Source organism: Rhodamnia argentea, chromosome 1 (genome assembly GCF_020921035.1).
Source record: "Rhodamnia argentea isolate NSW1041297 chromosome 1, ASM2092103v1, whole genome shotgun sequence".
Lineage (NCBI taxonomy): Eukaryota > Viridiplantae > Streptophyta > Magnoliopsida > Myrtales > Myrtaceae > Rhodamnia > Rhodamnia argentea.
In genome coordinates, this window is record NC_063150.1 from 31,735,720 (window position 1) to 31,749,801 (window position 14,082).

At 40.4% G+C, this 14,082-nt stretch overlaps 1 protein-coding gene across 1 annotated transcript; it reads right to left on the minus strand.

The window, feature by feature from the left end:
* Positions 1-1,066: 1,066 nt before the first annotated feature.
* Positions 1,067-4,586, minus strand: LOC115744002 (luminal-binding protein 5-like). Its single transcript, XM_030679075.2, has 7 exons — positions 4,436-4,586; positions 3,560-3,827; positions 3,245-3,456; positions 2,327-3,049; positions 2,073-2,227; positions 1,897-1,979; positions 1,067-1,735 (listed from the first exon to the last, which is right to left on the minus strand). The coding sequence occupies exons 1-7, from the start codon at positions 4,488-4,490 to the stop codon at positions 1,240-1,242; spliced, it is 1,992 nt and encodes a 663-aa protein (XP_030534935.1). The 5' UTR covers positions 4,491-4,586; the 3' UTR covers positions 1,067-1,239.
* Between the last annotated feature and the right edge of the window lie 9,496 nt (positions 4,587-14,082).

Here is a 14,082-nt window from a genome sequence, read left to right on the forward strand (position 1 = left end):
GCTAACGAGAAGTAATCCTGCCAAGGATTCAAAATCTTTTGAAAGAGCGCCAAAGGATATGAAAGAAGCCATCTTAAATTCCTTGACGGGGAAAACAGTTGAAACATATGAGGTCAAGATAAGCTTCGGGAATTGGCCGAAAGTGCTTGGCGCAGGGAGGACATGGGCATAATTCGCATGATCAAAACGAGGTGAGTAGATGTCCTATCGACAGTTACTGAAAATTCAAGACTTCAAAGCCCCAAGAAGTAGAAGACGTGGGCGTGACCAACCTTAATAAAAGGTTGTGAACAATGGCGGCAATGCCATATGTAATTTGAAGTTGAATAACCGCTCGAAGACCGGGTCGAATAAGTGATGATCCAATGGTTCTTGCTGAGGGAATCTTTAGGCTTAGATTGAAGTTTCATTGAATAATCGAACTTCTAATATGAATATGAGGTTTCAATCAATTCATAGGGTTTTAATAAGGAAATTCCTATCAATAATAAAGAAAAAAGAGTAAAAGTTACATTACACATAAAAAAAATATTGGCACTGAAGTGATCGCAATAAATAAATATTGACACTTCAAGTATCATTTTGCTTTATAAAAAAATAAATTAGCGTTCCTTAGAATCGATAAGTTTCAAGTTTCATGATAGTTTGAAGGGCCAATTTCCGGTTCATACCCAAAGTCCTAAGAAATAGCAAATGCCCAACCCCATTCAACCCCGCGCTTCCTCAGGACTCGATCAAATCAAAGACCTAGAAGATCACAATACAAGAGTGCTATCGACATTACCTATCATGACTTCGTTTTAGATTCGATCGGAAATAGCGACCAGCAGATGCAAGAGGCCTGTTTATCAAACATAGATCTAATCTCAGCATTTGGTTTATATCAAGTGTAATATGATGAACATCAATATCTCTCAAATGGCCAAAAGCTTGGACGACTTTCCCTGGACATTTCCTCTTGAATTATGTCACGCAGCTTGGAAAATGTGTTCCAATCAGATGTTAACGTTTTATCCACCCATTTAAATTCTACTACGGTGCTCAGATACCGCACCGAACTGTCGTCTTTCCGGCAACATTGACAAGGCATGAAGCGCGACCATGAAAGACATCGAATGCTGGATCTTTCGTTAACAAAGGAGATCCCGAAATGATAAATCCTATAAGCTACTGATCGAATTGATGTTTAGAAGAACGAAAAAGAACCGAACAAAAATGTCGAAAAAAACTCCAGGTTTTTCACAGCTCGTCATAAGCTTCATCATCTCCAGAGCTGGCAGATGATGAGCCGCCGCTCTTCTCGTAGACCTGCTTGACGACCTGCGTACACACCGCCTCGACCTCCTTCAACTTCTCCTCAAAGTCCTCCTTCTCTGCCGTGTTTTGGTTCTCGTCCAGCCACTCGAGCGCCTCCTTGAGGGCGCCCTCTATCTTCTCCTTGTCGTCCGCGTCGATCTTCTCTGCGAGCTTGTCCTTGTCGCCGATGGTGGCCCTCATGCTGTATACGTAGCTCTCCAGCTTGTTCCGAGCATCCACTTTTTCTTTGACTTTCTGGTCCTCTTCTCTGAACCGCTCCCCCTCTTCCACCATCCGCTCGATCTCTTCCTGGCTGAGCCGCCCCTTGTCGTTGGTGATGGTGATGGACTCCGCCTTCTTCGCAGCCTTGTCCTCAGCTTTCACATTCAGGATGCCGTTCGCATCGACTTCAAAAGTGACCTCAATCTGGGGCACTCCCCTGCAACGACAGCTTAGTAATTAGACGAAAGTCGCTACCGTTTCAGGAACTCGCTATGAATGAGTTAGATCGGGTTTAAGCTCGTATACTTCGAAAATTTAGAATCTTTATGGAGATGGAATGGCCGGACTGTCAGACCACATTGATCAATGACAGATTACCTTGGAGCAGGTGGAATTCCTGAGAGGTCGAACCTTCCAAGCTCGCGACAATCTTTAGTCAAGCTTCTCTCGCCTTCGAAGACCTGTTGGTTTTACGGGGAAATTAGACAATATGAGTCACTGCTCAAGAAAGGCCAAGCATAATTGTCCGAGCATGACAAAAATGCAGGCAATACCTTGATCGTCACTGTAGTCTGTTGATCTTGATATGTAGTGAAGACCTGAGACTTCTTGGTCGGGATGACGGTGTTTCTCGGGATCAACTTGGTCATGATGCCACCGGCCGTCTCGATGCCCAGACTAAGCGGAATCACATCAAGCAAAAGGATATCTGCACAAATTAGGAAAAATATCAATCTCTCCCTCTCAAGCCATTCCACACCAGTGACCAGCAGCAAAAACAGACTCTAGTAAAGTGATCGTGTCTCACCTTTGGTTTCCTCGCCGCCTTCACCGCTAAGGATTCCACCCTGAACAGCAGCGCCGTAGGCGACAGCCTCATCAGGATTCACACCTTTATTGGGCTCTTTCCCATCAAAGAAGTCCTTCAAAAGTTGCTGCACCTTAGGGATTCTCGTGCTTCCTCCGACAAGAACAATTTCGTGGATATCCATTTTCTTAAGACCCGCGTCTTCCAGGGCCTTCTTGACTGGACCCATTGTCTTCTTAAACAAGTCCATGTTCAACTCTTCGAACCTTGCCCTCGTCAACGGCTCCGAGAAATCAATCCCGTTGAAGAGAGACTCGATCTCGACCCGGACTTGGTGCTGGCTACTCAGTGCCCTTTTCGCCCTCTCGCATTCCCTTCGAAGCTTCCCAAGAGCCTTCTTGTCCTTGCTGATGTCCTTGTTGTACTTCTTCTTGATCAACTTGACAAAGTAGTCCATGACTCTGTGGTCAAAGTCCTCTCCTCCTAGGTGGGTGTCCCCGCTGGTCGCCAAAACCTCGAACACACCGTTGTCGATGGTCAAGATACTCACATCGAATGTACCGCCACCAAGATCATAGACCAAGATGTTCTGATCTCGTCCTTTCTTGTCCAGGCCATAGGCAATAGCTGCCGCTGTGGGCTCGTTTATAATCCTAGCTACGTTCAAGCCGGCAATGATACCGGCATCCTTTGTGGCCTGCCTCTGGGCGTCATTGAAATAAGCTACACGGACAAGCACACCATCAAGACTCAATCGCCAAGTACTAATGAACACAAGTTCTCATTGAAATTCAAACACAGAAGAACAATTTTATAAGTTTCAGTAATACTTTGAAAGCATACTCAATTATCCTAATCAATCCACAGACGCTTTTAACAGCTCGGACACCCTCCTTAGATACTAAGATTGAAATAAACCTGGGACAGTGACGACAGCATCCTTGATCTTCTTTCCGAGGTATGCTTCCGCCGTCTCTTTCATCTTCCCCAATATCATAGCGCTGATCTCCTCAGGGCTAAAGACCTTCGTCTCGCCTTTCACTTTCGCCTGGATGTAAGGCTTTCCATCCTTGTTCACGACCTTATATGGCAAGTACTTGATATCTCGCTGGACCTCCGGATCATCGAACCTTCGGGCAAACGTTACGAAAGGCAAATAAATGAACTCAGTCACAAGGCACGAACAATAACCCGTAAGTGAACATCCAGAAAAGCAAGTGCGAATCCACTTACTTCCTCCCGATAAGGCGCTTCACATCAAAAATAGTGCGTTCCGCATTCATAGCGGCTTGATTCTTCGCAGCCTCTCCAATAAGGCGTTCTGTGTCCGTGAATGCGACCCACGAAGGGGTGATTCTGTTTCCTTGATCGTTGGCTATTATTTCCACATGACCACTCTTGTACACGCCGACGCACGAATACGTCGTCCCGAGATCAATTCCAATGACTGTCCCGAGCTTCGGCAGATCATCAGCAGCTGCTGCCAACCCCAGAAAGAATTCTACAGCAGACAGCAATCAACACCAAGCAGAGAATACAAAGTCAGCAATGTCCAAATCACTAAAAAACTTTAATTCCTCCATGAACACTCTCATTACAAACTGCCCATGTAACCCACAAACTTATGATCTCTCTTCTTGCTTGCTCAGAACAACGGTAAACAAATCTCAAACAGAGAAATACACCCTCTGGCTTTTGCCATTACTTTCCATCAAGCAAACAGAGCCACACCGTGTCGACATTCTCCAAAGACAACCTTTTCTATACTAGGATCAATTGGTGCTTATACATAGACATTGCATCGTATCCTAACGTTCAGGCTTCCAAGATAATTGGTTCAAATTCGAACTATCTTGCGAAACTTGTGAGGCGATAGAATGGCCCAAAAAAAAAAAAAAAAAAAAGAAGGGCGCACTAGAACATCAATCTATCAAATCCCGCCATCATCAATAGCCGAATCCATAAAAAGCAACACAAAGCAATCACTTGCGCCATCAAGATCATGACTTAACCGAAGAACTCGTTCACACTTCCTCTTTGAACCGTGAATCTCCTCAAAGAGCAAAAGACATCGAAACAAAACACGACGAAATTCGACGCAAGACTTACCTAAAGCAAACAGAAGCAGGAACGCCAGAGCTTTGCTCTCAATCCTCCTCGCCATCCCTCTCCCTCTCGCTCGTGACTCCGGAAATCGCTCTCGATTCTGCCGGAACTACTCTTCACTGCAAAAATTGAATTAGATGGCGTTAACGGGAGCGCGCAAAATATTTATAGTGTTCGGGAGTGAGCGATGGCGCTAGAGTGTTCCATCGTATGATGTGCGTCCGGCCATAGCGGGCCCCAAAGTTTTGGTCGGGACATCACACGTCGGAAGGCCAATGGGCGATGGCCACGTCGGACGTTACCAAGTATCCGAGTCGTGTCGGGAACGTTCTTGTAATTCCTGGAGAAAGCACAGGTGGAGTTTTTTACCACGACCGCCCCAGTCGGGACAAGTGTACACCTGTCATTGGTCGGATGATAGCATCGTGGTCATGAATTATGATAAGCTTTTGCCGAGTGAAAATTGGAGCTTTCGGAAATTGCTTTCTGTGAAAAAACGAAAAAACAAGTTGCTTTTTCAATATGTTTTTGAATTGTCAGACGTATATCTTAAAGTATTTTAGGTATTTCCCTTCCAATAAAATTTTAATTGCATATGCCAAAAAAATGTGCATAAAATAAATAAATAGATATTAGAGATCAACATGAATGCAATTGTTGAGATTAATCGAGTCGAAAATTTTCATATTTCGCGTTATAAATGTATAAAATAAATAATTTCGATTAGTCTAGCGATTTTTTCGCATTCGTGCATGGCTCAATTAACAAATTAAAATTAAGACACTCTTCAAAAGATTCACATTGCGTGGGCGATAAATTGTTTGCGAAGCGTAACAAGAAATATAACTTATCTCCAACGCATCTTTTAATCTTTTTACTAAGCTAAAAATACTAAGTAAAAAAGATGAAAATTTTACCAAAAATGTCCTAAATCTATTTTACGGATATTATTTCAACCCTAAACCATTTTTTTTTTTGTTTAAAGTCCTAAACCTTTTAATTTAATCAATTTGGTTTAAATATTTTGACTATTTATCGATTTTTCTGGCCAATTTTTTTTTTTCTGGAAATGGTTGATGTGGACTTCGGTCGTGCCACGTAGGACACTGGACACTAAAGTGGACAATTTGTGCAATTCTTTTGAAAAAAATGAATTTTGTATATATCTTATTATTATTCTTATTCTTTTTTCGTTCCTTGTGGCCGGCAAGAGTCGCTCTAAGTCAATATTGTAGGTAATTGTTTAGCTCTGATTTATCATGGGTGGGTTCTACTCTTATAATTGCCAATTATTTTAGAAAGCGCACAGTAGAAGCATGATAAGGGGAGATCGCCAAGACAGAGCCAAGTCCGAGTCTATCAATATATATAGTTAGACTCATCTTCACTCAAAGACTTAAACCAATGAGTTATGAACCCATTTCGATATATTAACTGCTCTACACCATACCAATTATCTAATGCAGGGCTTGCTAACTAGAGGTGTCAAAATAGATTGAAACCCATTTTTAACCCATATTCAATGAGATGGGTCACATATAAGTTAGACAAGTTCTAATAAATGGATTGTTAATGGGTTAAAGTTGTAAGTTTGATTATATATGCATTGAAAATCGATTTCTCTTTAAACTCATTTACAACTCATTTAGCTAATTAAGGCTATGAGTGGAGTCAATAAGATGTCTTTAAACCAATTTTCATCTCTTTAATAGTTTTTTATTTTTATTTTTTTACATTTTCCACCTACGAAGCTAGTGAGGGTCGCCAGCGAAGGCTTTGCAGCCCTCGCCCGATCCGGGCGAGGGCCCAATCTTCAGCTATGACCCTTGCATAACGGCTGACAAGGCTTGTGCGACCCCCGTTGGACTTAACAAAAAAATAATATAAAAGGGAACATAAAAAATAAAAATAAAAATTAAATATTGTTTTGTAAATTATAAAATTATTCGCAGTATTTTAGCAATATAAATTCTTTAAAAATTTATAAGAAACAAGTTTTCCTAAATTTGATTAAATATGTAAATGATTTAGCAATATGGAATATGTTAGATGTGGGTCGATGAATTTGCATTACAATAAATATGTATTAAATGAGTTATATGGGTAAATTTGGAATGTACCATTTATGACATGTTTCAAATCTGATCTGACCCGACTCTACCCGATCCACCCGTTTGACAATTCTATTCCCAACACAGTATTTACTGTTCATCCGCAAAAAGGAATAATCCACAACTCTGAAGTGTCCCTTCGTTTATCCATTTGTGGCTTTCTAAAGAGCTTCTTTTCTCTTGCGCAGATCAAAGCTTCATATCCAATTGAGTTTTTCATTTGTAAACACTGCAGGTTTGGGCTCAATTATTTTCTTGGTGATTTCGTGTTGATTTAGGAAAAAATATCCAAAAAGTCTTAAACAAATTGTAATTTTTTCAATTCAGGTCTAAATCTTTTAATTTTTCCAATTGAATCCTAAAACTTTTTATCTATTGTTAATTGAGTCCATTTGGCCAATTTGGGCTGAAAATCACTAATGTGAATGTAGGCTATCCTACATGGCACGGTCGATACTAATGTAGATAATTTTTAGTAATATTTAATATATCTTTAAATTATTAATTTATTTTTCCTTTTTGTTTCCTTCTTTTTTGATTTCTTTCTTTAATTTTTTTTTATTTTTTTACCTTTTCTTTTTTTAGTGTATTGGTAAAAAGTGCAATAGATTTAGGACTTTTGGGACAAATTTCCCTGTTGACTTAATGACAATACCATATCAGTTTCCAAATTAATTTTACAACATTTACAAATGGTGATGTATCAGTTGACATACTAGTACATATACACACATACTCTGCGAGCAGGCCCAATATAAAAAGGTCATGATCCAAGTCCATTGGAACAATTCAGTGGGTATGCCCTCGTTAAAAAAGCGATTTGATTGATTTAGGCTCCGTTTATTTCATGAAAACTGAATGATCTGAAATATATTTTTCATAAAAATAATCGCTTGAAATAATCAGCCGATGAAAAAAAAATTACTGATAAAAATTTATGTCTAAATATTTGCATAGACAATGTAAACTTTTGGGGATCATTTGGGTACATTAACGTTGGTTTGTTGCTTGCTTACATCCAAAACTTATCCAGCCTTGGTCGAATCCCGACAGACGACCGCACAATGGGGCTAATAGCGGATGCTCAGGTCAATACCATTTGAAATAATCATCGACATCTTAAGTGGAATCGAATGGCTAAAAGAACTCTTTAACAAGCAACTTGTTGCTTGACGATTAAGGTGGTTTTTTTTCTCTCATGTATGCACTAATAATTAATATTTCAATTACAAATTATAGACTATCGAAAGAGGTGGAGAATTATATTGATCCAACAAAATGACAGTAAAAAAAAATTAAACGATAGGAATTAAGCTAACATCGAACGGACTTAAGCTAACACGTCCTAGTTACCTTTAACTCCACTTAGAGCGGTCGGCTACTACGCGAGCACGAGAGGCTAAAGTCTGATCGAGCGGAGCCGAGCGAGCGTGATTTAATACTATTCGAGCTCGTCACGAGCTCAAGTGCTCTAAGGATTTGATACCTAATTAGAGGTCGATTTGGAATAGGCTAGAACTAAAGGGCAAGCATTTCTCGGCCTAAAATCGTAAGAGTCAAGAGATTCTCCTCGATAGTTACCGGGCGACTGCTCTTTTGTGGGGATGAATGAGGTACAGATTGTCACTTTAGTTGAACTAGCATTGCTCAGAAAGAAGTGCGCCTCAAAATCTATGGTAGGATGTGAAGCAAAATAATAGAAGACCGTAAGTGTGCTATTCACTTACCATTGCGATTATTGGTTTAGAAATGTGTAGAAATTACTCTCTAGTGGTTAATTTGAATTCTCTTATGATAATTGCTGATACGACATGATAACACGACACGAAAATAATAAGTTTTATATGAAATTCATCATGTTCAGATCAATTTCATGTTAACCGCGAGACACGATTAATAATCGTCTTGTGTACTCGTGTGATCCTCCAAATATGGAATTAGCTAGTAAGAACCATTTAATTTAATTGGTTAATATGGGGAGACATTATCAAAAAAGTCCTAAATCTATTGTAATTGTGCCGATACAGTCCTAAACCCTTTTTTTTTTTTTGCCGATACAGTTCTAAACCTTTTGCAATTGAGCAATTTAAGTCCATCTGGCGAATTTTGGCCTCCCGGTGCTGACTTGGATGCCGGCCGGCGGAGACCTAATATTTTAATTTTTTAAAATTTTTAAAATTTTTCTTTTCTTTTTTCTTTCTTTTTCATTTTTCTTTTTTGTCCTCTTCCCCCCTTCCATACCTCCAGCCGGTCGCCAGTTGACGACCGGCCAAAGATGCTGCTGGAGAGGTTGAGCCTCGCCCGGCCATAGCGGGGCTTTATCTCGCCCTGCTACTGCAACGAGGTGAGCCATCCATTTCAATCCTGATGTCCTAAGCATGAGCACGAGGACTCGGCTTCTCATCCCCTTCGAAGATCTCCTTCGTCTCCACACTCCATCGAATATCCAAAGAATATTTGTTTGTATTTGCAAGTCATGCTCTCCTCAGTCAATTGCTACTGATCCTCAAAAGTCAGTGACTTTTTCTTCCAAGGAGTTTCTTGCAAGACCTTGCTAGACACCAATCCAATTGCGAGCCTCGCCGTCGCTCGGCCGTGGCAGGGCTCGACCTCGCCGTCGCCGACTCGCCCGGCGAGATAGACCTCCACAGGGGTCGGGCGAGGCTCGGCCTCTCCGGCCGCGTCTTTGGCTGGTCGCAGACCTACAACCAGCTGGAGGTAGGGAGGGATGGGGGAAGAGAAAAAAGGAAAATAAAAATAAAAATAATTTTTTAAAAAAATATTAAAATATTAGGTTGCCGGCCGACCAGCGTCCACGTTAGTGCCGGCTGGCCAAAATTCGCCGGATGGACTTAAATAGCACAATTGAGAAAGATTGAGGATTGAATCGGAAAAAAAAAAAGATTGAGGACTAAATTGGCACTGTTACAATAGGTTTAGGACTTTTTCGGTAATTTTATCATTAATATGGACATGTCCCATATTGACGGTTATTGCATTTTGTAAATAAATTTTAGAACATTTAAGGATATTTTGTGTCAGGTTGGCGTAAAATGGGATGATTTTGCACCCTGACGAGTCATGTAATCATATCAACTCACAAATTTGTTCTTTAATCGTGTTACATAGATCGTGTCCACCTGATTTTTTTCTAACCCGTGTATGCGTCACGAAGGTCGACGCGATTAACTAATATTCGAGTTGACCTGTTTTGTGGCATATCATTATGTTGACATGACAGGAACACTAACCGCAAACATAAATTGCCACCCCTAACGGCGAAAATGGATGCACGCACGTCCATAAATAGTAATTATGGCTCAAATCGAATATTTTATCATGTGCGTGAAATTTCTATGAAAACATCTAGAGATTGACAATTCTAATCTCGACAAAAGGAGAAGAAATTCAATAGTCATTGCGTTCCAGATGTCGATGATTTTTTTTTCAAATGGCGTCGACTCGAGCATTTGGTATGAGCCCCGTCATGCGGTCGTCGGACATGGTCCGTCCAAGACAGGATTCGTTTTTGGAGTAACCAAGCAACTAATTTAAAAGTCTACATCATCTATCTTCTTTGCAAAGGATTAGTCTTCTTACCCGCAGATTCTTTTGCCTTTTTCTTTCCGGTTCGCTAGATAATGTTCGTCAAGTGTGGGAGCGACAAGCGAGATACGAGCATAAATGTCTAGAACGAAAGAACTAAATTATTAAGTTTAGTGGGTCTTTAAATCAACCGTTTCGACTTTTAAGTTGAGGGTATGTCTAAACAACTATTCTAACGACCCTATGGCTATGGCATTCATAAAGTCACGAGTTCACATTTGCGATCCACCACAGATTTGCTTAATGGCTTTCGAAAGAGTTATTCTGCTTTTTCTTTTCCTTTTCTTTTTTAAGTTTTTGGTTTGCAACACCTTTAACTTTGGGGAAAATTGTCGAAAATTGTCAAAAATGTCCTAAACCTTTCACATTTGTATCAATTCAATCTTAAACGTTTTAAGTTTGCCGATTCAGTCCTAAACCTTTTATATTTTGTCAATTCAATCTTATTGGCTAAAAATCACTAACGTAGACGCCGATCGTTTTATGTGACACCATCGGTGTTGACGTGGACAATTCTAAATAATTTTTATATATTTTTTTCGAATTTTTAATTTTTTAATCTCTTTTTCTTTTTGGGTTCTAAGGCCGACAATCCTTGCTGGACCATGGGCGAGGGCATCGCGAGCCTCTCCCGCTCTCACTGTGGCCAGATTCGTAGGGGTGAGCATGGTTCCAAGGTAGAACCGAGAACTTGGAACCGAAACTTATAGGATCATGTCTGGTTCTAGGTTTCAAGGTATATAGGATAGGTTCTAGGTTCTAAAAATTGAGGAACCTATTCAAACGGGTAGGTTTCGGGTTCCAATATCTGGAACCCGGACCCTAGATCCCGAAATAAATTTATATATTTTTCTTGGTATATATTTTTGCACGATCCTATAATGTTCTATGGCATTCGATGATGAGTGTATAATCTAGAGCCAAACAAATTTTTAGGTTTCGGGTTCCAAAAAATGATAAAACGTGTTCCAATTGATTGATTTCGGGTTCTAAATATAACTTGTACGAAATCTAAAATCATTCACCTATACTTTCTCTTAGATGTTATAGCGTTCACTCTCATTTTGTTTAACTAAAAATGAAAAATAAAATAAAATAAATTGATAGGTTCTCGGGTACCCTGGAACCGATCCTAAAACCTATGATAGGATAGGTTCCGAGTTTTAAAGTATTACGGGTAGATTCTAGGTTCCAAAAAATGATGACCATGTTCCAACGAGTAGGTTCCAAGATCCAAGTGGAACCTGGAATTGCTCACCCCTATAGATTTGGCCACCGACGGCCCTCGCCAAAGAACTAACGAGGTCCCCGGCCCCCTCTAAAGCTAGAAAGAACAAAAAGAATTTTTTTTTTAAATTAATAAATAATACGTCAAGACTGGCGGTGTCACGTAAGATGGTCGGTATCCATGCTAATAAGATTGAATTGGTAAAACGTGAAAAATTTTAAAACTGAATAGGTAAAAATGCAAAAAATTTAGGATTTTTTCGACAATTTTCTATTATCATTGTGATAAGTTCTTCGGACGCGTAAATGCCCAAGCGGTTAGACAAGTCAAACACACCTTCGTGGAAACCCTAGTCTAATTTACGAAACGAGGGCATAAAATATAATATAGAAGAAGGTCAGTAGCGGCAAAATGTGGTCGTGATTTTTTTTTTTTTTTTTGGGGGTGAAACGGTATGAAGAGTATAGTTACAAGTGCGTTTGGATAAGAAGAGGCGACTCGCGCGTGAAAGTTGGTGGAATGAACATGATGCGGCTTAACTAATTATAACTCCTTAACAGCATTTTCATACTTTGATGAAATCTATACCATATTTATCTATTATATATATTTAGGGAAATTTCCAAATGAATGTGTCATCATAAATAAATTTCTCAATCTTCAGCTTTTCTCGTGCGATCAACTTTCAATCCATTTAGTACGGCTTTCGTATAACAATAGGCAAAATTTCAAAAAAGAGCCTAAAATATTCTTATTATTTCAAAGAAAAACCTGATCAAGGATATTTTCGTTATTTTTTTTTTAAATTCTTTTTTTCCTTTTTTTTTATTTATTTGTTGCGGTCGCCGAGAGCCCAACGATCCTTGCCAACCATTGGGCGAGGGTCGCCCGGCCAAGATCCGGCAAGGGCCAATCTCATTTGTGGCCTGCGAGGGGCGCTCTCACCGGATCGGGCTACCTCATCTTGACGAACACAGGCAAGTGATGATATCGCTTAGGCGGGGCAAGGCTGTCCAAGGCAGCCTCGCTGGCCCTTGCTTGATATCGGCCACTGGTGAAAAGGAATGGATAAAAAAAAATAAGAAAGAAAGAAGGAGAGAGAGAGAGAGAGAGAGAGAAGAACGTGAAAAATAAAGAGTAAAGTAAATGACGAAAATATCTTTGGTCAGGTCTTTTTTTAAACGATGAGGGCACTTCGGACTCTTATTTAAAATAAATTTCATTTCAGTTCTTTATTTGAAAAAATAAGATCACCGCAAGCCCTTATTTAGAAATTTCCATATATATTATGCAAAAGCTGCACTAAATGGCTCGGAAGTTGATCGCATGAGAAAAGCTAAAGATTGAGAAATTTATTTATCATGACAGATTCATGTGGGTCTATAAAGAGATGGCCCATGTTCAAGCACCCATAATCATCCACTTTATAAAACCAACATTTTTGTTTTGTATTTTTTTAACTTTATTCTCCATCAAGAACTTTGAATAGAATAGTCCCAATCTCCTGTGCCCATCTCCTCCTTCTAGTATGGTCAATTAAATGACAATTCAGAATGTATCCTTTTGGCTTTATTCTGCTTATCCGAAGATTATATTGTAGCAAAATCGCGATTAGTACCCAGCATCACATTAAATCTACCTCTTTAGTCTAGTCAAAGACAGGCCGTCCATAAGTAGGGGTGAGCAAATCGGACCGCCCGAACCGGGACCGCCCGGACCGGACCTGGACCGGTGGTCCGGTTCCCGGTTCTAGAGGGAGCGGTCCAGTTCCCGGTTCTAGGGTCCGCTAGGACCGGACCGCTCGGACCGGACCGATCGATTTTTTTTTTTATCAAGAAAACTCCATGCGCATAGAGTTTTCTCGATCTTGCCTTTTTAGTCCCCAAACAAAATCCTCATCTCGATCTTGCCTCGGTCGGTTCCCGAGTCGTTTTTGACCCAAAGAGAGATTGTTTTTGCTTGAATCCCATATGTATTTTGGAAACAATCTTGCAAAAAGTTCTCAACTTTACCTTGAAAGACCCGTTTTAGGAAATGAACTTGAAATTTTTTAATGTTCAGTCTCTATATTTTCTAGATCGGGACCGTTCGAGAATGGTACAATTTTTTTTTTTTGGCATGTGTTCAATCCAATGGAACCGCCCGGAAACCGGACTGGACCGGTGGTCCGGTTCCCGGTTCCGGAAAATTGAGAACCGGAACCACCGGTCCGGTTCTCGGTTCTTGAGGGGAACCGGACCGGACCGGGAACCGATCACCCCTATCCATAAGCCGGGACGGAGCGATTTGCAAGAGCAAGTATTGCACGAACCGGACACGCGTATTGAATTGAATCCAAACCGTTAAAGACCCGGTCGTGGGACCCTCCATTTTCGATGGTCCGGATTTAGTTTAGTAAGTATTTGAGCTATGCCATTACTTCTCTGATCCGCAAATTCATGCAATCTGAATAGAGCTGGCAGGTCAGCTTTAACGTTGACCATGGTGACAAATGGAGGTTGAACAAGTTTCCGAGTTGGTTGGTGAGGTGTTTGAAAGTTGAAGAAGTGCCTCCGAATATAAATAATCACTCTCTCTCTCTCTCTCTGCCTCCGCCCAACAAAGCTCAAAAACCAACAGACTCTAGCCCATGGTTTCTCCATATTTTTTTACTTTCTCTGCAGTCTGCACCACTTACCCACCTTAGCCACCTCCTAAGTGCATAG